General features: G+C 35.6%; 1 protein-coding gene across 1 annotated transcript in view; it reads left to right on the top strand.

The window, feature by feature from the left end:
- NELL2 (neural EGFL like 2) overlaps positions 1-23,883 on the top strand; it is a 367,245-nt gene that overhangs the window by 129,963 nt on the left and 213,399 nt on the right. Inside the window, exons 11-12 of the mRNA XM_059935715.1 lie at positions 18,616-18,707; positions 21,856-21,958. Of these exons, the coding sequence (XP_059791698.1) occupies positions 18,616-18,707; positions 21,856-21,958 (195 nt within the window). The remainder of the gene's footprint in view (positions 1-18,615; positions 18,708-21,855; positions 21,959-23,883) is intronic.

Genomic DNA, 23,883 nt, shown 5'->3' with positions numbered 1-23,883 from the left:
AAAGAGAAGGAAGAAGACAGGGAAGATGTAGGAGAATGTTTAATATACGTTTCCTCTGAGTCCCAAAAGGAGAAGGGAGGGGAAATGGCTGAGGATTTTCTGGAATTGATAAAAGACACCAATCTACAGATTCAGATACCCCAGTGAATCCCATAAAAGATAAATAAACGTAAATCCTCATCTAGACACAATATGGTGAAACTTCAGAAAATTGAAGACAAAGAAAAATTCTAAAAAGGAGTCAATAACAATGTTACTTTCAAAGCAGTAATGAATAGACTGATCACACTGACTTTTTTAGAGACTATTTTTTAGAGGAATTTTATGTTCACAACCAAATTGAGAGGAAGATACAGAGATTTCTCATATACTCTGTCACCCCACACATGCATAGCTTCCCCCATTATCAACATCTCTCACCAGAATGGTACATTTGTTACCAAGGATGAACCAACTGAACATCATAATCACCCAAAGTCCATAATTTATCTTAGGGTTTACTCTTGGCTTATACATTCTATGGGTTTGGATAAATGTGTAATGACATATATCTGTTATTATAATATCATACAGAGTATTTTCACTGCCCTAAAAATCTTCTGTGCTCTGCCTATTCATCCCTTTTCCCCAAGCTGATGGCAACCACTGATCTTTTTATTGTCTCCTTAGTTTTGTTTTTTCCAGAATGTCATATATTTGGAATCATACAGTATGTAGCCTTTCAGATGGCTCCTTTCACTTAGTAATAGGCATTTAAGGTTCTTCTGTGTCTTTTCATAGTTTTATAGCTCATTTCAATTTAGCACTGAATAATATTTCATTGTCAGGCTGCACCACAGTTTATTTATCCATTCACTTATGGAAGGACATCTTGGTTGCTTCCAAGTTTTGGACATTTTGAATAAAGCTGCAACATCCATCTGTGTGCAGTTTTTTGTGTGGACATTAGTTTTCAACTACTTTGGATAAATATCAAGGAGAGCAGTTGCTGGATCCCATAGTAAGAGTTTGTTTAGTTTTATAAGAAACTGCTGAACTGTCTTCCAAAGTGACTCTAATCATTGCCATCAGCAATATATGAGAGTTCCTGTTGTTCTACATCCTCTCCAGCATTTGGTATTATCAGTGCTCTGGATCTTGGCCATTCTAATAGGTGTGTAGTGGTATCTCATTGTTTTAATTTGAATTTCCCTCATGACATATGATGTGGAGCATCTTTTCAGATGTTTATTTGACATCTGAGAATCTTCTTTGGCAAAGTGTCTGTTAAGGTCTTTGGTCCATTTTTAAATTGGATTGTTTTCTTGTTGTTGAGTTTTAATAGTTCTTTGTATATTTTGGATAACAGTCCTTTATCAAGATGTATCTTTTGCCAATATTTTCTTCCAATCCGTGGCTTATCTTCTGGTTCTCTTGACATTGTCTTTTGCAGAGCAGAAGTTTTAAATTTTAATGAAGTCTATCTATCAATTATTTCTTTCATGAATCTTGCCTTTGGTGTTGTATCTAAAAAGGCATCACCATACCCAAGGTCATCTAGGTTTTCTCCTCTGTTATTTTCTAGGAGTTTTATAATTTTGTGTTTTACATTTAGTTCTATGATCCATTTTGAATTAATTTTTGTGATGGATCGAGATTTATTTTTTTGCACGTCCAGTTGTTCCAGCAGAATTTGTTGAAGAGACTGCCTTTGATTCATTGTATTTCCTTTGCTCCTTTTTCAAAGATCAGGTGACTAGATTTATGGGGAGTCTATTTGTGGGCTCTCTATTCTGTTTCATTGATCTATTTGTCTATTCTTTCTGCCGGTATCACATTCTCTTGATTACTGTAGCTTAATAGTAAGTCTTGAAGTTGGGTAGAGTCAGTCCTCTAACTTTATTCTCCTTCCAAATTGTGTCCACTGACTTCTCAATAACAACAGTTGAAGCCAAAAGGGAGTGAAATGGTATCTTCAATATACAGAAGGAGAAGAGTTCCTGACTGGAATTCTGTTTTTAATAAGAATAATTTCATAGATGAAGTAAAAATGTTTCAGAAATATAAAAAGCTGAAAAAATGAAGTTCATGTGAGTAAACCTAAATGAATATTGATAGAATAAGACAATTATCATCATTCTCATAAGATCTTATTTAAGAATATATAGAATTTTAAAATACAACAATAACATTATAGTATAGCAGGGAGTAAAATGTGTTAAAATGTGTCATTGAGTATAAGGGAAAATAGAATGAAAAAAAACAATAGAAAATAAATTATAAAACAGGGAGAAAAAGAAACAGCATAGGCAGAGGGAAAAAACACAAGATAGTAGATTTAAAAATTAATTACATTAAATGTAAATGGGCTAAATGATCCCATTTAAAAAATAAATATTTTGAAACTGAATTAATGAAATCCAGCTCTACTGTTTAAAAGATGCACATCTAAAACATAAGGATACAGAAAGTTTAAAAGTGAAAGAATAGTAAAAGCCCATGGAAAAGAAAGCTAGTTTCTCCCAATTAATATCAGACAATGTAGACATTAAGGCAAAAAGTATTACCAGTTACTTTGTAATGATAACATTTCAAATCACAGGGAAGACATAGCAATTTTTTTAATTTAAAAAATTTTTTTGAACATCTTTATTGGAGTATAATTGCTTTACAATGGTGTGTTAGTTTCTGCTTTATAACAGAGTGAATAATCTATACATATACATATATCCCCATATCTCCTCCCTCTTGTGTCTCCCTCCCACCCTCCCTATCCCACCCCTCTAGGTGGTCACAAGCACTGAGCTGATCTCCTTGTGCTATGTGGCTGCTTCCCACTAGCTATCTATTTTACATTCGGTAGTATATATAAGTCCATGCTACTCCCTCACTTCGTCCCAGCTTACCCTTCCCCCTCCCTGTATCCTCAAGTCCATTCTCTATGTCTGTGGCTTTATTCCTGTCCTGCCCCTAGGTTCTTCATAACCTTTTTTTTTTTTTTTAGATTCCATACATAAGACATAGCAATTTAAATTTGTATACACCTAATAATGTAGCCTCAATATATATGAAACAAAATTGACAGAACTATATGGAGCAAGAGATGAATTCACAGTCAGAATGAAGTTGCAGGAATGGACAGAATACAAGCACACAAAAAAATCATTAAGAATACAGAGCACTTGAATGTGATTAACAATCCACACCTAAAGAACCTATATAGACCATTATGCTCCCAAAGTGCACTTTATGTGTTCCTTTAAGCACCCACGGAACATTCACAAATATTGATTATGTGCTGGATGATGAAGCTCATCTCAACAAATTTCAAAGAGTTAAATTATATAGGGTATACTATCTGACCGCATGCAAATAAGCCAGAAATCAGTAACAATAGGTAAATAAAAAAATCCTATGCTGGAACTCATTGTTTCTCAAATAAGCCAAGCTAATTTCCCCCTCTGCCTGGAATATTTTTCCTGTCGTTTTCCCCACATTAGGTTCTCTCAGCCTTCAGTCTCAGCTAAAATTTCATCTCCTCAGAGAGGTATTCCCTGATCAACCCAAAGGAGTATTCCCTGATCAAATCTAAAATACCCTCCTAGTTATTCAGTGCCTGATTCTTGTTTGTTTTCTTTACTTAGTGTTAACCTGCAATTATTGCATATCTGCCTGGTTAGTTGTTTTTGAATCCTCCTCTATATTGCAGATTCTATGAGGGCAAAGTTCATTCTTTCTGTTCACATCTGTGTCCCCAGTGCTGAGCACAGTGTGTGGTGTATAGTGGCCATTCAAGAAGTATTTATCGAGAGGATGAGAATGAACGTTTCCATAATTTTCTTCTTAATAAATGGAGGTGAGGAGAAATGCAGCAATACATGTGATAGTATCTTCAAAGGCATAAAAAATTGTGGGAAGCCCTTTCACTTCTTAATTCCAGAGGCTTTGGGGGAATGTAATCACATTTTGATGTATTATTATGAGAAGTGTTAAATTTGGGGGTAATTTAAGTCTTAATTTCCAGACTTAATGTGTTTAACATTTTAACCTCAATGTTTCATTTAGCATAGCTGTAGAAAATTTTGCTTAATTGGCCCCCTAAGGGGGAAAATTGCCTGAAAATAGGAAAAAGTGATGTATTTTAACAAATATTTTGTCCCAAAATACAAGTACAGCTGTATTTAACGAGGCTTAATCTTTAGTCTTACAGGGTGTGTGAATTCTCTCTCTTTCTGTCTCTCCCTGGCATCCCTCCCTCTCCTTCACCCTCTCCCTTGTCTTCCACTTCCATTTACTTTTTTGTAGTTATAAACATAAGAAAATGATTTAGAAGTTAAGATGCCACTGGAAATAGAACTTTAGGTTTATGATGTTATCCTTAACTATAGCATGAGACTAAAATAATTTTGGCCAAATTCTTTTAGTAACATCCTATCAGTTACTCTCTGATATTATCCAGGATGGAGATGTATATTAAAAGATCACTGAATTGACTAGATGGATTAATCTACCCAGGTGATTCTCAACACGGGCCATACACTGGAATCACCTGAATGCTCTTACAAAATACTGATGCCCAGACCCCTCCCCCGGAGATTCTGATTTAATTGGTCTGGGTGCCACAAATTGGTAGTTTCAACAAACTCCCTGGGTGATTCTTATGTGCAAGCTGGGTTAATAATCAATGGTCTACAACTTCGCTACCCAAAATGGGATCACTGGACCGGCGGCATCAGTATCACTGGGGAACTGGTGAGACATGCAGAATCTCAGGCCCCATTCCAGATCTACCTAACGAGAATCTTCATTTAAATAAGATCTCCAGGTGATCTGAGAAACACTCCTCTGTGATTCCATTGGCGCTGCCGTGACAGCATAAGTTAGATTTGCATGCTAACCAGGAGGTAGATGTTTGTTCCCAAACCTGTTTATGGCAACTGTATTTGTATTGTAATTCTAATACCATTGAAATGCTATAAATACATATGCATAACATAATATGCAAGCCAATGAAATATGAATGTGAAAAGAAATAAATTTTCTTTTAATAAAAGTTAAGTTGAGTGCTTTGGAAAAAGATGATAAACTCATACTGCTAAAAAATATCCTCTTGAACTAGGTGTCAGTAAGGCAGTTGTAAAACGTGAAAGAAAACATAGGATAAGAATGATCTCTCTTCAGATTGCTTCGTGAGTATCTATCTTGTTTCCCTTAAAACAAACAAAAACTTAGAAATTATGAGCAACACATTATAAATTTTATTTACATAATCAAGATTACAATGAAGCACAATCAAAGAATCCATACTGAAGAAAAGTGTTCTACCTCAAAACGTTGAATGTGTGAGGATGTGTTTTTAATTAAAATGTTTAGGGTACATATTTTTTGTTGCCTATGATTTCTCACTTTAACTGACTTTTTTCAAACAATGGACCAAATACCTATCCAGATAACATGGAATAAAGAGTCTTCTACTGAATATCTATGTGACTGTCCTTATTTAAATGTTAATTCTAATTTTCTCTTTTCCTAGTTCTTTTTCCTCTGCATAGTAATATAGTTTTCAAGCTTAGCTGTATACGTTTGCAGCTTTAAAAAATAAAGAAGCCCAAGTCCTACCCTCTGAGATTCTTATTATTATGCAGCTGGGCATACAGTTTTAAATGTTCTTCAAGTGATTTTAATATGCATCCACAGTTGAGAACTGTTGGCCCAGTAGATTGGGAGTATATAAATTGGTTATAAAATCAACTGATCGTAAATGAATTCCAGCTTATAAAGGTATCCTGATGAGATGTTCTTTAGGATCCGGGTCCGAAGTCTATTATTATGATTATTATTCTATTCTGGTCTCTGACTGTATTGTGAGTACTCTGTCTCTGATTTAAATCACATTAGAGCGATTCTCCTTCAGTGGTCATTTTCAAATGTCCATCCTCTGGAAAGCATTTCCAGTTCACTCTCGTAAGACGTTTTTCTTCCTCTGAGTTGTGTGGAGCTCCTCGTATGTGTGCTCCTCTGTTTCCCACACTAGACTGAATGCTCCTTGAAGGCAGGAAGGCGCCTTCCTAGGACAGTGCCTGGTGGACAGGAGGTTATCGTAAATGCTTCTTATTTCCACCAGGTGTTGCCACTCTTGCTGCAAGTTTCTATGAACTTATTTTGCTCCTTTTGTTTAACCTTTCGTTGCTTTCTGCTTTCCTTTCTCCGGCTCCATCTCAATTTATGCTTTATAATTTTGTTGTCCTCCATTGCTTCCTCTGCTCTCTCCTCCCTCCTCAGTGTGCTGTCCGTCTGCATGTCTTATTCTACACGGAGCTGGCCCCCCTTAACCTTGTGCTTCTTCTCTTCCCTTGGCTCATATGCTTTGCATAATAGAAGGCGTTATTAATATACCACTCAGACAACTGCATTTAAAATATGTCCTCCTAAGAGAGCTACCTTCCCCAGGCCCCACCCCCTACCATACTTTCTTCTTTGTTTTGCCTGTACACAGATGCTATTTTAAAATTGCACAATCACTCTTTCAGGGGCTTTACTTGTAATCTCTTAGTTCAGCACTAGTGTGTGGTTTATAATGAAAAGGATCATGCTTTACAATTCACAAAACATTCAATATCTTTGTCAATATAATAATGAAACAGCATATGTCTAAAAGGTGCCAGTCACTTTGGAAATATGTTCCTCAAAGTTAAACTAAAGATTAGGCATTTAAATTTTGACTGAGGTCACTGGGTTCTTAGTGGTAAGAAAATATATGCAGAAGTTTTTTTCAGAGGAGTTCTAGTTCTGGCTTTGAAACTAGCAGTGTGTGGCAGTTTCCATATTATATTATATATTATGTTTTTTTTGTAAAAGCTGTCACCTCATGTATGTTCATGTTGTCACTTTAAACGTGTTCATGTACTGACATGAATATTATGTTTTTCTCCAAATCTTTACCTTCACTCATTAAATTTATTTTTCTTATCCCCAGGAGGCTAAATGAATTGATTACATTGTTTTTTTTAAAGAATCCATCCCATGGTATATGAGGTAGGATCAAGAATAAGGCCAGTGGTAGAAAGGTAGCTAAATGAAAAGAATTTCAGGATCTATCTTAGTTACAATTTAAATGGGTAGAATCAAATTAGGGGCAAAAGAAAGTACTGAATTCCTCCTTCCAGCTATAGGATTGGCCATCTTGCTATGATCTTCTAAATATCCAATTCTTGCTTTCCCAGTATCTAGCCTTCTAACCAAAGGCTGATCTGGATAGGGTGTTAGAATTTATGCTTTCGTTGTATTCTGGAAGTTATTTTTATCCTCCTTTGCCTCCTAACCCCTCACTACTGCTAGATTTATGGTGTTTCAGGGCCTGTTCTCATTTTGGAAGAATAGGCTACTGACCTAAATTAAGGCCCCCTAGGAGAAGCACTCTTTGGTCCTTTAGAAGTGCAAGGACATGATATATATAGGATGAGAAAGGAGGTTTGTGCATCTACTCTCATGCTCTCATTTCCTAAACTCTGATATTAGTTTTGCAAACAACCAAATTTCCAAACAATTAATGAGATTTAGTTAAAGGAAGCGATCATGTATAATTAATGAATTTGTGAATTATTTAAACACTCTGAAATTTTGATCATTTAAACAGCATTGACTCATAAAAATTGGTTTTATGTAGAGAAAGGAGAAAGTTTGGTCATCAGATTGTCCAAGCAGACTTCCGTTGTATGTGTTGCCTTGTATTATTCATACTGCTCTGACAGTAGCCAGCTACTTTTTCAGTAACTGATAGATCTGCTCCCAGTTCAAGTGCTCCAGCTCTACTTCAGTGGAAAATAAGCTGCCATTTAACAGAAAAGGTAAAATATTTCTGTGAGACCCAACTTATAGGACCTTTATTATAAGAGGCAAAATCAAAGGATAGGGCCATTTATAAAGGGACACATGAAGATCAGAGAGGCCAATTTTCTTGTTTTCAGGCTTTTCATCAAATAGGAAGCTGGAAGAGAACTTACAAAAAAAAATTCAACAAACCTTTAGAATTTATTATTTATGGCCAGTGCTGGGTGCTGAGTACAAGATCCAAAGACAAATTAAGACACTGCCCCCATCTCATGTAGGAAAGATAAAAAAAGTGTACAACTAAATAGAGGAAAGGAAAAATGGGTTCAGTGCTCTAATAGAAATTTAAGCATTGTAGAAAGAGGGAAAATTAATTTATAGCACTTAGTGCTCAAAACTTTTATTACAACCATATTGTTAAGAATTGACTCCAAGTGAGTCCAGATTTCAAAAAAGAATGTGGGCTGGATAAATGCAGCATGACTGATTGGAGTCTTCTAAGAATATTGAAACCCTTTCAGATTTTTTTGTTTGATTCCACAGAATCTTAGCCTGTTTCATGAATACATTTATTGTGCATTCTGTTTTAAAAGCTATAATAAAAATATACTTATACATAATTACAGTTAATGAGATATTTTCCCATCCAACAGTTTTGATTTGTATATCTCTAACAAATAAGTATCAGGTTGACTCAAAATGAAATAATTGCCATTGTACATGGGGTTTTTAAGAGCCCTCCCAGTGGAAATCAAGATTAGAAAGAACACCATGTAAAAGCCACTACTTTATACAACTCTGCCCTTAACAGACAGCTTAAACAATTTAAAGATCACTGATACCTGGTGTTTTCAAAGAGAATTTAAAAGAAATTATAAATCCCATTTCACACTAAGTGAATTATACTGGTTTTCTTCTTGGTATCTAAAACCTTTAATTTTGTGTTGTATCATTTTTATTTATTTTTATTTATTTTTTATTTTTCCAAAATGCATTATTATTATTTTTAAATGAATTTATTTCATTTAAAAACTTTTTTTTTAATTTTTGAATTTTATTTTGTTTATTTTTTTATACAGCAGGTTCTTATTACTCATCAATTTTATCCACATCAGTGTATACATGTCAATCCCAATCACCCAGTTCATCACACCACCACCGCCACCCCCGCCGCTTTCCCCACTTGATGTCCATACGTTTGTTCTCTACATCTGTGTCGCTATTTCTGCCCTGCAAACCAGTGCATCTGTACCACTTTTCTAGGTTCCACATATATGCGTTAATATACGATATTTGTTTTTCTCTTTCTGCCTTACTTCACTCTGTATGACAGTCTCTAGATCCATCCACGTCTCAACAAATGACCCAATTTCGTTCCTTTTTATGGCTGAGTAATATTCCATTGTATATATGTACCATATCTTCTTTATCCATTCGTCTGTTGATGGGCATTTAGGTTGCTTCCATGACCTGGCTATTGTAAATAGTGCTGCAATGAACATTGGGGTGCATGTGTCTTTTTGAATTATGGTTTTCTCTGGGTATATGCCCAGTAGTGGGATTGCTGGATCATATGGTAATTTTATTTTTAGTTTTTTCAGGAACCTCCATACTGTTCTCCATAGTGGCTGTATCAATTTACATTCCCACCAACAGTGCAAGAGGGTTCCCTTTTCTCCACACCCTCTCCAGCATTTGTTGTTTGTAGATTTTCTGATGATGCCCATTCTAACTGGTGTGAGGTGATACCTCATTGTAGTTTTGATTTGCATTTCTCTAATAATTAGTGATGTTGAGCATCTTTTCATGTGCTTCTTGGCCATCTGTATGTCTTCTTTGGAGAAATGTCTATTTAGGTCTTCTGCCCATTTTCGGATTGGGTTGTTTGTTTTTTTAATATTGAGCTGCATGAGCTGTTTATATATTTTGGAGATTAATCCTTTGTCCGTTGATTCATTTGCAAATATTTTCTCCCATTCTGAGGGTTGTCTTTTCATCTTGTTTATGGTTTCCTTTGCTGTGCAAAACCTTTGACGTTTCATTAGGTTCCATTTGTTTATTTTTGTTTTTATTTCCATTACTCTAGGAGGTGGATCAAGAAAGATCTTGCTGTGATTTATGTCAAAGAGTGTTCTTCCTATGTTTTCCTCTTATAGTGTCCGGTCTTACATTTAGGTCTCGATTCCATTTTGAGTCTATTTTTGTGTATGGTGTTAGGGAGTGTTCTAATTTCATTCTTTTACATGTAGCTGTCCAGTTTTCCCAGCACCACGTATTGAAGAGACTGTCTTTTCTCCATTGTATATCTTTGCTTTCTTTGCCATAGATTAGTTGACCATAGGTGTGTGGGTTTATCTCTGGGCTTTCTATCTTGTTCCATTGATCTGTGTTTCTGTTTTTGTGCCAGTACCATATTGTCTTGATTACTGTAGCTTTGTAGTATAGTCTGAAGTCAGGGATTATGATGCCTCCAGCTCCGTTTTTTTCCCACAGGACTGCTTTGTCTATTCGGGGTCTCTTTTGTCTCCATACAAATTTTAATATTTTTTGTTCTAGTTCTGTAAAAAATGCCATTGGTAATTTGATAGGGATTGCATTGAATCTGTAGATTGCTTTGGTTAGTATAGTCATTTTCACAATATTGATTCTTCGAATCCAAGAACATGATTTATCTCTCCATCTGTTGGTATCATCTTTAATTTCTTTCATCAGTGGCTTATAGTTTTCTGCATACAGGTCTTTTTTCTCCCTAGGTAGGTTTATACCTAGGTATTTTATTCTTTTTGTTGCGATGGCAAATGGGAGTGTTTCCTTAATTTCTCTTTCAGATTTTTCATCATTAGTGTATAGGAATGCAAGAGATTTCTGTGCATTAATTTTGTATCCTGCAACTTTACCAAATTCATTGATTATCTCTAGTAGTTGTCTAGTGGCATCTTTAGGATTCTCTATGTATAGTATCATGTCATCTGCAAAGAGTGACACTTTAACCTCTTCTTTTCCAATTTGTATTCCTTTTATTTCTTTTTCTTCTCTGATTGCCGTGGCATGGACTTCCAAAACTATGTTGAATAATAGTGGTGAGAGTGGACATCCTTGTCTTGTTCCTGATCTTAGGGGAAATGCTTTCAGTTTTTCACCATTGAGAATGATGTGTGCTGTGGGTTTGTCGTACATGGCCTTTGTTATGTTGAGGTATGTTCCCTCTATGCCCACTTTCTGCAGAGTTTTTATCATAAATGGGCATTGAATTTTTTCAAGAGCTTTTTGTGCATCTATTGAGATGATCACATGGTTTTTCTTCTTCAATTTGTTAATATGGTGTATCACATTGATTGATTTGCATATATTGAAGATTCCTTGCATCCCTGGCATAAATCCCACTTGATCATGGTGTATGATCCTTCTAATGTGTTGTTGGATTCTGTTTGCTAGTATTTTGTTGAGGATTTTTGCATCTATATTCATCAGTGATATTGGTCTGTAATTTTCTTTTTTTGTAGTATCTTTGTCTGGTTTTGGTATCAGGGTGATGGTGGCCTCATAGAATGAGTTTGGGAGTGTTCCTTCCTCTGCAATTTTTTGGAAGAGTTTGAGAAGGATGGGTGTTAGGTCTTCTCTAAATGTTTGATAGAATTCACCTGTGAAGCCCTCTAGTCCTGGACTTTTGTTTGTTGGAAGATTTTTAATCACAGTTTCCATTTCATTACTTGTGATTGGTCTGTTCATATTTTCTATTTCTTGCTGGTTCAGTGTTGGAAGGTTATACGTTTCTAAGAATTTGTCCATTTCTTCCAGGTTGTCCATTTTATTGGCATAGAGTTGGTTTTAGTAGTCTCTTAGGATGCTTTGTATTTCTGCACTGTCTGTTGTAACTTCTCCTTTTTCGTTTCTAATTTTATTGATTTGAGTCCTCTCCCTCTTTTTCTTGATGAGTGTCGCTAATGGTTTATCAATTTTGTTTATCTTCTCAAAGAACGAGTTGTTAGTTTTATTGATCTTTTGCTATTTTTTTCTTTGTTTCTATTTCATTTATTTCTGCTCTGATGTTTATGATTTCTTTCCTTCTGCTAACTTTGGGTTTTGTTTTTTTCTTCTTTCTCTAATTCCTTTAGGTGTATAGTTAGATTGTTTATTTGAGTTTTTTCTTGTTTCTTGAGGTAGGCTTGTATAGCTATAAACTTGCCTCTTAGAACTGCTTTTGCTGCATCCCATAGGTTTTGGATCGTCGTGTTTTCATTGTCATTTGTCTCTAGGTATTTTTTGATTTCCTCTTTGATTTCTTCAGTGATCTCTTCGTTATTAGTAACGTACTGTTTAGCCTCCATGTGTTTGTGTTTTTTACATTTATTTCTCTGTAATTCATTTCTAATCTCATAGCGTTGTGGTCAGAAAAGATGGTTGATATAATTTCAATTTTCTTAAATTTACTGAGGCTTGATTTGTGACCCAAGATGTGATCTATCCTGGAGAATGTTCCGTGCGCACTTGAGAAGAAAGTGTAATCTGCTGTTTTTGGATGGAATGTCCTATAAATATTAATTAAATCTATCTGGTCTATTGTGTCATTTAAAGCTTCTCTTTCCTCATTTATTTTCACTTTGGATGATCTGTCCATTGGTTTAAGTGAGGTATTAAAGTCCCCCACTATTATTGTGTTACTGTCGATTTCCTCTTTTATAGCTGTTAGCAGTTGCCTTATGTATTGAGATGCTCCTATGTTGGGTGCATATATATTTATAGTTGTTATATCTTCTTCTTGGATTGATCCCTTGATCGTTATGTAGTGTCCTTCCTTGTGTCTTGTAACATTCTTTATTTTAAAGTCTATTTTATCTCGTATGAGTATTGCTACTCCAGCTTTCTTTTGATTTCCATTTGCATGGAATATCTTTTCCATCCCCTCACTTTCAATCTGAATGTGTCCCTAGGTCTGAAGTGGGTCTCTTGTAGACAGCATATATATGTGTCTTTTTTTAGTATCCATTCAGCAAGCCTGTGTCTTTTGGTTGGAGCATTTAACCCATTCACATTTAGGGTAATTATCCATATGTATGTTTCTATTACCATTTTCTTAATTGATTTGGGTTTGTTTTTGTATGTCCTTTTCTTCTCTTGTGTTTCCCACTTAGAGAAGTTCCTTTAGCATTTGTTGTAGAGCTGGTTTGGTGGTGTGGAATTCTCTTAGCTTTTGCTTTTCTGTAAAGCTTTTGATTTCTCTATTGAATATGAATGAGATCCTTACCAGGTAGAGTAATCTTGGTTGTAGGTTCTTCCCTTTCATCACTTTAATTATATCATGACACTCCCTTCTGGCTTTCAGTGTTTCTGGTGAGAAATCAGCTGTTAACCTTATGGGAGTTCCCTTGTATGTTATTTGTCGTTTTTCCCTTGCTGCTTTCAATAATTTTTCTTTGTCTTTAATTTTTGCCAATTTGATTGATATGTGTCTCGGCGTGTTTCTCCTTGGGTTTTTCCTGTATGGAACTCTCTGCATTTCTGACACTTGGGTGGCTATTTCCTTTCCCATGTTAGGGAAGTTTTTGACCATAATCACTTCAAATATTTTCTCTGGTCCTTTCTCTCTCTCTTCTCCTTCTGGAACCCCTATAATGCGAATGTTGTTGTGTTTAATGTTGTCCCAGAGGTCTCTTAGGCTGTCTTCATTTCTTTTCATTCTTTTTTCTTTATTCTGTTCGGCAGCAGTGAATTCCACCATTCTGTCTTCCAGATCACTTATCCGTTCTTCTGCCTCAGTTATTCTGCTATTGATTCCTTCTAGTGTAGTTTTCATTTCAGTTATTGTATTGTTCATCTGTGTTTGTTTGTTCTTTAATTCTTCTAGGTCTTTGTTAAACATTTCTTGCATCTTCTTGATCTTTGCCTCCATTCTTTTTCTGAGGTCCTGGATCATCTTCACTATCATTATTCTGAATCTTTTTCTGGAAGGTTGCCTATCTCCACTTCATTTAGTTGTTATCCTGGGGTTTTATCTTATTCCTTCATTTGGTACATAACTCTCTGCCTTTTCGTCTTGTCTATCTTTCTGTGAATGTGGTTTTTGTTCCACAGGCTACAGGATTGTAGTTCTTCTTGCTCTGCTGTCTGCCCTCTGTGTTGTATCATTTTTAAAGGTGTTGATACCAGTCAGGAAATTTAGTGTAGACTCATGTATTTTCAATCCAGTAATAAAAAGAATCTAAATATGTAGTGACTGAGGAAATGTTTAGAAGTGAAATATATGTCTTTTTGCTTTTATATTCTAAAATATTGTTAGATAGATTTGGATAATTTTTTCTACAAAGGTTTGCAGACGTTGATTTAGATCTCATTAGAGGGATCTCCATTTTCTATCTTTGCATTAATGAGCAATAAATCATGATTTTAATGTGTAACTTACAGCTTTTAGAGTTTTACTGGCTTCTTTCCCTTATCCATTTCTCAGTCTGTTCTATAAATTCCTTTTCACTTTTTTACAACTGAAGACTCAAATTTGCATCTGTAGCATTTTCTGTCTTCTTATTTCTTGTTAATTGTTAAAGTAGAGGAGAGGTTAAGTGAAAATAATTCACATTAATTGCTTTTGCAGATTTCTCATAATTATGGTGCTATTAACTATGTAATTAGTGATATTTAATATAGCCTTGGTAAAACATATATACCAATTGTTATAGCATCCTATTGAATTTCCCCAAGTTCTAGTTAATTTCTCTCCTTCTGGCTGAATAGGCTGTTCATTGGACAGCTCTGAGTGACATAATTCACACGATATGAACGGTACCCCCTGGTGTGTGTGTTTGTGAGTGTGTATGTGTGTATATGTGTATCTGAGAGTCATAGTGAATATGCATTTGACATTGGTTAATATTAATAACTTAAGAGTAGCAGTAGTGCTATGGGTTAGTCTGACTGCATGGGGGCTTAGCTTCTTAGTCTGCAAGGGCATAAGACTGTATCAGTGAATTAATATCCTTCCCCCTAGAGGCTTCATTACCTTCGAATATGTACATGTAATATACTCAATAAATCACTTAGCGTAGATCTCTGAAAATGCAGCCTAGTTGGCATAATTCTGCTTTAAGCTGGTAAATGATTTGGACATAGGAATCCAGAGTTATGTCACAAGAAACTTATTGCTATATATGCACACACCAGCAAACACAGACACAGACCCCAAAAATAGGAAAGAAATGAAGCTTCTGTCTATGAACTTGTGAATGCAGCTGAATTGAAGAAGAAATCAATACAGCAAAATGATTATTCCTTTGTTGTTTTGTTGAGGAAGTGATTTCTTATACTCTGCTGGGGAAGGGTAAGCAGGGAGGTGCAGTTCAGTTAGGGAATTCTAGAGACTTTCTTGCAGTCAGTGTGGTAGCCACAGTGATCATTATTATCTCTGAGGCTTTGTCCCTGATACCTGCAGGGGCTAGCCTTGGTTAAAATCAGGGCAACACCTAATCTGCTTCCTCTCCTCTGTTTTAACACTTGATCTGCCCAGTTCCTTCATTTTGCCTTCTCCTTGCTTATGGATCTCATTTTGATAAGCTATCTGGATTTTTCTTTAAAATAGAGTTGTATTTTTTAAATGTCTCAATTTTCCCTCTTCAAAATTTATTTGTACTGTGTTCCATTCTCTCATGCTCTACTAAGCAACTTGTCCTTGTAAACTGTTTCTCTTCATGGTCTAAATTGAATTACTGTGATAGCCACCAGTGCTGGGGGTTGGTTATTCTTTCTCCTGGGCACCCCACGCACCCCACCTGTCCTTCTCTGCCCTACTCTGTACCCCAGGAGCTGGACTTCTGCAGACTGTATCACCCTGGTCTCCTTGCCAGATGGCTTTGGGCAGAGTTTGCCAATGAGATGCACTGGCAGGAAATCGGAACGCCAGAGGAGAGAGAGTTGGCCGCGTTTCTTCCCTGCTCCTTCCCTGCACCAGGCTGTGTTTCTGGTGGTACCTGTGTCTCTCATGATTTCGGCTCCCACTGGGCTGCCTCTCCTTCATAACTCTGGCTCACTGTGGGCTCCAATAAAACCATTTCCTCTCCCTGTTCCTTAACCCTAGGGTGACGATGACTTGTTGCTATTGCCAGAGTCTGGGTCCTTCTCCAGCCCTTGTTTCCTCACCTTTGATCCAGTGGCCCCCCCAAGTTTACCACTTGGTCTCCTGTGTTTACATGTCACTTATGAATTTCTCAGTTATAGCACTTAAGCTTGGCTTTTAGTATAGTTAATTGTGTACGAGTCTGTCTTCCCACCTCAGTAGTGAGGGGTCGAAACATGTCTCTTTCATCTTTGAATCCTAGTACCTAGCAGACTACCTGGCATGTTAGCAGGAGCTCAGTACATATTTGTTAAATGTATCAACAAAGTAATACGACTTTTACTCCTGCAGTCTACTTCTATGTCCCAGAGCCATCCTTATGGATTTTCAAGATTCCTTGTAGTATTTTTTAGGAATGATTAGGAATATATACATATATATGTATATATGTATGTATATATGTATATATTTCTGGGTTTCTTAACATTTTTCCCCTAAAAAACCTAGGGAAGGCATACCCTGATGGCATTACTAGGTATTTAGAGTAAACTTCAGAATTATGGAGAATCACAGCAACTGATCAAAAAAGAAACGAGACAAAAATCACTTGCTTTGGGTTCTCTCTAAGCCAAATTCACACTGTTTGTGCTGATTGCTTGAAAGGAAATGAAGCAATTGTGATCTCATTCGTTTTGTGCTTCTCGCTCTGCCAAGCTCCATTTGGTGCCCTATTGTCTCACAAGTTGCCTATTTGAGTCTTTGGAATTAAGAGTTTAGAGAAGAAGGTCCATCTGCTCTGCATGAATATTAAATTATCACAAGACTTTGTATAAGGAGAATTTACCCTTGTGTTTTTACAGTGTTTCCTTTTCCCTCTGCTCTAAGAAAGACTTGGAACATCAGTTTTTTTGCTTCAACATACCCTTGGACTTGAATAGACTGCAGTTATCGAGTTGTATAATATAATAGGCTTAGGAACCTTTGAATGGCAGGTGCTGAATAGAAGAAGGTTTTATTTATTCTCCTTATCTCATAAAATGTGGTACTTAAGTATAATTGAACACGCCATAAGCCAGATCTTGGTATTTTGAGGTTATTGAATCTCATAAGAAAAAACAAAGCACAATCTTAAAAATTACACGTTGGAGAGAGACATTTTACAATCAATCAGGTTCATTAAGTAAATGCACATGCTATTGTAATTCATATATGATAGATAGTATGCAACTGACAACTCCCTAGTTTCATTTTGAATATTCATGAGTGAGCAAGCTTCAACCAGCTTTTAAGTAATATAATTTATGCAAGTAAGTTGTATTCCCTTCCAACAACCTCCAAAACTTTAAAATCAATTTGCCAGTAATATATATTATGTAGTGAAATTTGTTAATAAAAGCTGAGTAAGGAGATCAGTTGAAGGATGACATTTTTAAAATGTGCATGCTTTCCATTATTTAAATGTGCACCTTTTAAATAATCAGTTAACTTTTGTGCAAAGATGAAAGTTGGCTTAAATATGAATATTTGTACAACCATATATATATTCAATATTATTAATAGATGTATGTCTAATTTCTTTGTTATAAATTTTTTTAGGCAATGTGATACTTTTAAAGATAATGGGATATATAAATTCTGAAGAGGGACTTTATTCTAACTCACACAATGGAATTAAAAGGAAGTGTACATACCCCTTTTGTAAAATCCATGTAGTTAAAATTAAAAATTTGATTTAGTAAGTAGGGCTAACAAACTGCTTGAGTTTTTTTCCTATCAGATGACTGCTTCTTCTGGTCTTTTGAAATGATTAGCTTGGGTTGATCTAGATGTAATGGAGCTCCAAAGATCTACAATATTGAGTGTCCTTTGAAAGGAAAACCGTACAAATCTGTGAAAACAAAAGTTGGTTCAGAGTCTTAGAATGGAGGGCTAATAAGCCCTAGAAGGATACTGAAAGTTAAGCTTAATTAGCTTCAGGGTAAATCTGTCTCTGTTTAGGTGATGAGTCAACATGGGTAGTGGGAAACATTCATTTCAAAACAAGCAAGCAGTTTCCATTGGCTAAATGTTTGCTGTGAATTGTAAATATTTTGAAAGTCTCAAAAAAATTCTTTGACACTTTGTATGCATTTTCACTCATTAAAAATATTTTTGCCACTGAGTCTGAAGTTCCATCTTAAAATTTTATTTAATTGTGATGGAAGCAAGGCAGGCCCAGATTAAGACCTTTCAACATCTTAAATAGGGTGCCTTAACCCACATGTACTTACAAATAAAATGATACTAACCCATAAAACATAATATTTACATGTATGTACTGGAATTAAAATAGTTTCTTTCTAATTTTCTGTTTTAAAATTCTGTAATGGTATATAAAAATGAACTTTTCTCATATTTGGTTGCCCCTGATTTGTAGCTGCTTTGAGCACCTGCTTAATATGCCCTGAAGTGGGACATCATCTAACAGGCAAGTAATTGGCTTTGAGTCTGCTTATCAGCACTCCTTTTTCAGAGTTTAATTCTGACTTGCCATTGCCCCTTATCCTTTTTGTACCTTATTTTACTCTCTGAACTTAATGGGAATGAAAATAACTTGAGCCTACATGTGCCTTATATTGGGTTGAATTTAGGTTTACAGTTACTCAAACACCTTGAAAAGTCACAAGGACATGTGAAATATTGTGGCAAAATGATCTGAACACCTGTAAGCTATTTTTCTTAATGAAACATTTAAAAAATATATATATTTTTTTACTCCAAAGCTATATGCCAATTTCATGGACGAACCTACTTTGAAGGAGAAAGAAATACGGTCTACTCCTCTTCTGGAGTATGTGTTCTCTATGAGTGCAAGGTAAGGAAGCGCTTCCTGTGTGTTTCAAAATTCTTACAGTTACATGAACACAGTAAATGTTCCTTTAAAAACCTCACCCTTGTAATACCTTTAAAACTTCTAAGGCAAAGAGAAAATTTAAGAAATTTAAGATGATAATTATAGCTCAAATGTATAGAAATTCTCATTGTTTTTGCAATCATGTAAATTAGTGGTTGTAAAATAATTTTCCCAACAAATAAAAACTCTCTTTTGTCAAATTAAAGTTTTATGAAGTTGTCTTATATTTTCCAAATACAAATCAACTCCTTGTTTGCTGTTTTGAAGAAAATGTATTAGATAAAATTAGACTCAGCCTGTTCTCACTCTTGCTTTTGACTCGTAATAAATATCACTCAGTCCAATTAAAATCAGAACAAAATTTACCTAATAAAAATCAGCTGTTGGATGGAGATGAGACTGATATTGATCTTAATTCCTTTGGGAGGAATCTTTTAAATAATTTTAAGGGGAATGCTTTATAAATGTGCTCTTGACGTATGCTTCTGAAGCAAACATGATTCATTTTAAGTCTGCTTCTTGACCTACTAATTGAAAAACTAAATATGTTTCATAACACTTTTCACATTTACCTTTTATAAACTATGATTTTATATTCCTTGACCATAATGTTATATTTCAAGCCATATTCTATCTAAAGGAAACTGTCTACATATAAAGTTTCTGCTTTAGGGTTCATTTACATTTGATCCTTAATTTTCTTCTTCAAATGCCTCCTGTACATGGTTTGTGGGGATGATTTAGTATGTATAGATTATTTAGAAAATTAAGATAAGTGATTTACCCTGCTGGCAATAAACTGTGAGCATTCATATGATTAAGTGTTGGGGAAAGGAAAATCCTCAGAATTTTGCCAGGATAAGTTGAATCTGAAAAATCCAGCTGTATACCTCATGCATCTTAAGTTGGAAGACATTTGGGATAAGCAAGGCAGAGACATAAAGATGCAAAACTGTGACAGATTTGGTTTCTAGAACATGAAAGCTCTGATTTGTTCATGTCCATTATTAGGTATTCTAGCTGCTTCTTTTGGCTTTAAATCAGCTCTCCCATGATGTAGGTTACCATCTTAAAGTTAAGGGAGCTGGGGCATAGGAACATTAACACAATTGCTGAAGCTGTATTTCAAGATGGATTTTTCTCCGTCAGCATCCCTTCACCAATGCTGTTTTGAGTGGAGCAGGTCCCACTGCAGATATAAAGATTGGAAGGCTTGGAGTGAGATCTAGCAGCACCAAGGAAATCAGAGAAATTTTACTTCAAGGAAGGTGGAAAACTTTTGTTAGCTGGTTTCTAAGTAAACTCTAACTTTGAAATATCAGCCCTAAATCTGAAAATTATGAGGGCATTTGAAGATTCTTCACTTTGTGTGTGTGTGTGTGTTCTTTTCATTTGACAAGTGTATTCCATAATACTGATAATTATGATTTAAAATTTACTGAGATAGTTTCCTACTTGATTTTAAAATACCTATAGAGTGATTTTATTTTAAATTCGGTTTGTGAGAAGTCTGTATATAGGCAACTCTGCAGGTGCTTAATACATATTGGGTGAATGAATAAATGTTACCATTTATTTGCTCAAACAAAAGAAATCACTTCCTACCCTCTAACGCTGTGCTGTCCAGTAGAAATACGATGCAAGCCACACATGTGATTTTTATTTGGGCTAAATTTTCTGTATTCAACCCCATATATCCAAAATATTATCATTTCTAATGTAATCGATATAAAATTCTTAATGAAATATTTTACATTATTTTATCATACGAAGTCGTCAAAATCTTATAGCTAGTGGCTATGGATTCTACAGCACAGCTCTACCAGAATTTCATAAGCTTTTGTATTCTTCACTAAATTCTTGACATTAAGGACTCCCATTGTTTTTTCTCCCTTCAGGCCCCTGAGCTATTTTACATAATTGTCATCTCTCTCAGGCTTCCATTTTCTGGGCTGTCAATTCTAGTCCTTCTTTGTTCCTTTATTGTCAGTTTTGTGGCCTTGAAAATGTGTCCTGGGGGGTCTGTGAGTTTCATAGTAACACAGAAAAATACTGTGGTCCTGAAAATAAGATTATCAGAATGGATATTACCGTCAAACCAAAGGAAGAATAGCGTTTGACTCCACAGTATACATGTCTCCTGACACTTTCTTTCTTTTTTTTCCTGCCACTATGGTGACTTGGAGAAAGTCCTTTCCATCGATAAGCCAGGAAGAGGGAGATATTGAAATTACGATTTCTTCAATAAAAGCAGTACTTATAGAAATGATATCTAAAAAGCTAAGCTATTGAGCAGTATTAAATTGGAAGCCTTCAAGTTCCAACGGTTATTTTATTACTTATGTATTGGTAAGCATAGTATAAGAGTTAATGACCCTCGCTCTTAAAGAGACTGGAGGTTGACAGTATAGAAGCAAAATGTTTGCTTCAAGGGCAGTGCTGTTACATTTATCAGAAAAGTGTTCTGTTCTGTATTTTGGTTTCTCTTTGAGAAGGGTTTTATCTACTTTGGTGGCTAGAACTATAATCGTTTTACATTGACTTATTCATTCAGGAAAATTTTTCGATTGCTTATTATATGCTAGGAAAAATGCAAGACATTCATGCTCAAGAGACATAAATCCTGCCCTCATTTTCCTTATAGTTTCGTGAGAGATCCCCAGTATTCCTCACCACACTCACTTGGGGTAATCTATAATAGTTTAGGAAACTTTGAAATGAGAATGTTAAAAAAGCCCGGGTTTTATTTATCGTTTTTTCCAAAGTGAGCTATTGATGGAATTCAAGCCGTGTCTTTGCCACAGTTGTCATCTGGATGTGCAAATATGTTGTAAACTACCAGAATCTTCAGGATCACTCTGGTGTTTGGAAATTGAAGGCCTGGCTGCAATGTGGCTTGCTTCCGTTCCCAGAGCTGCTTGCCCATTTGAAAGGCTTTCCAGTTGTCATTTAATGTCATTTTGCAAGTGAGTGTGTGACCTGTGCAGAGGTTCTCAGGGTGAAAATTTTACTCTCATGTTCGAAGAAATTTCTTGGATGCCGGATCTGGAAACTTCTGAGTTATTCCTAATGAAGAGGTTTGAAGCTTTTATTTTCTGTTGTCTGACAGGACCAGACCATGAAGCTGGTTGAGAGTTCAGGCTGTCCAGCCCTGGATTGTCCAGAGTCTCATCAGATTACCTTGTCTCATAGCTGTTGCAAAGTTTGTAAAGGTAAGGCTTTTCTGTAAAATAAAATGTCTGTGCGTGAGTCATTCTAAGAGGCTAGTTCAACTGATAGGAAATAGAACTTTTTATAATCAAGTTATTTGCAAAGACTATCGAATTAAAATCGAGATGCTCCCATGCATTTCTGCAGGGTGTATTGTACCTGTCTCAAGCTCTGGGTTTCTATACTTCTCTCTGTGTACTTGTTCTGAGTCAGCATGGCATTGTTGAAAACATTTACACAACAGTGTTGAGTTGTTTTATTGTTTCTTTTTTTTGCCGGGGGTGGGGGGGGGGGATTTCCTTTCTTTTCTCTTCAGTCTGTTTTTATAATTGTCTGAGCATAATTCCCATGTTGTTCAAATCCCTCTCTTCACAATTCCACTCTCCTTCACTGATAGGCTTCTATACTACCAAGAAGAGAGAGGCCATCAGACATGCATTGCTTGTTCTGTGTTGCCTCTGTGATGATAAGCCTATGACCAATAAGTAGAAGGAACTTAGATTTTTAGTTCAATATAAGAAAACAGTAAAACTTGAGGTATTCAGAAATGCAGTGGACTACCCAGGAGGCAGTGAGTTGCCCATCACTAAAGATTCTTAAACTTGGTATTTTGTTATAGATTTAAGTATTAAACTAAAGGATTAATTATATGGAATTTTTATGTTCCCTACCAATCATGAAATTATATGTGCCTTCTTGTGTTATCCTGAAATTATGTGTTTGTGAATCTATCTCCTTCATTGGATTTTGCACCTTGAGGGCAGGGCTGGGTCTTTATATTCATCTCTATATTCTTAATACCTAGTATGACACCTGGGATGTAGTTGAGGCTCATAACTCATGTAGTTGGTACTGTATAACAGTGCCTTAAATGAGCTACTAGCACTTGTTTTAGTAATAGCCTTTATTGGTGCAAAATAAAACTTAAATGGAAAAAAGTAAGAAAAAGAAACTTTATAAAACATATAACATTTTGTTTCCTTTTAATCTCATCTATTAAAAAGGAAACAGAAGATCCCTCTCTCCCATTTTTAGGAGGGTGGTACAGTTTTTTCATTTTCTTTTTAGCTACTTCTTCCATCCATTCAATTAAGACGGCCTGATTGCATCCATATCTTTTTAAAGAGCCTTAATAATACATTACCAAAAGCAAGTTAAGAACGGAAAAGCTAGCTACAAAACTGGTTACATTTAAATTGCCTATAGTTTTAAAAATTAATATGTTTACACAGCCCACTCAAAATATCAATACAATGACAAAATATACCGTGACCCGGCTGCGGAACAGACTAAAGAAAAAAGAATGAAAAGAAATGAAGACAGCCTAAGAGACCTCTGGGACAACATTAAACGCAACAACATTCGCATTATAGGGGTCCCTGAAGGAGAAGAGAGAGAGAAAGGACCAGAGAAAATATTTGAAGAGATTATAGTCGAAAACTTCCCTAACATGGGAAAGGAAATAGCCACCCAAGTCCAGGAAGCACAGAGAGTCCCATACAGGATAAGCCCAAGGAGAAACACGCCGAGACACATAGTAATCAAAGTGGCAAAAATTAAAGACAAAGAAAAATTATTGAAAGCAGCAAGGGAAAAACGACAAATAACATACAAGGGAACTCCCATAAGGTTAACAGCTGATTTCTCAGCAGAAACTCTGCAAGCCAGAAGGGAGTGGCATGATATACTTAAAGTGATGAAAGGGAAGAACCTACAACCAAGATTACTCTACCCGGCAAGGATCTCATTTAGATTTGATGGAGAAATCAAAAGCTTTACAGACAAGCAAAAGCTAAGAGAATTCAGCACCACCAAACCAGCTCTACAACAAATGCTAAAGGAACTTCTCTAGGTGGGAAACATAAGAGAAGAAAAGGACCTACAAAAACAAACCCAAAACAATTAAGAAAATGGTCATAGGAACATA

Source organism: Balaenoptera ricei, chromosome 10 (genome assembly GCF_028023285.1).
Source record: "Balaenoptera ricei isolate mBalRic1 chromosome 10, mBalRic1.hap2, whole genome shotgun sequence".
Classification (NCBI taxonomy): domain Eukaryota; kingdom Metazoa; phylum Chordata; class Mammalia; order Artiodactyla; family Balaenopteridae; genus Balaenoptera; species Balaenoptera ricei.
This window is presented reverse-complemented; position numbering and strand designations above follow the sequence as displayed.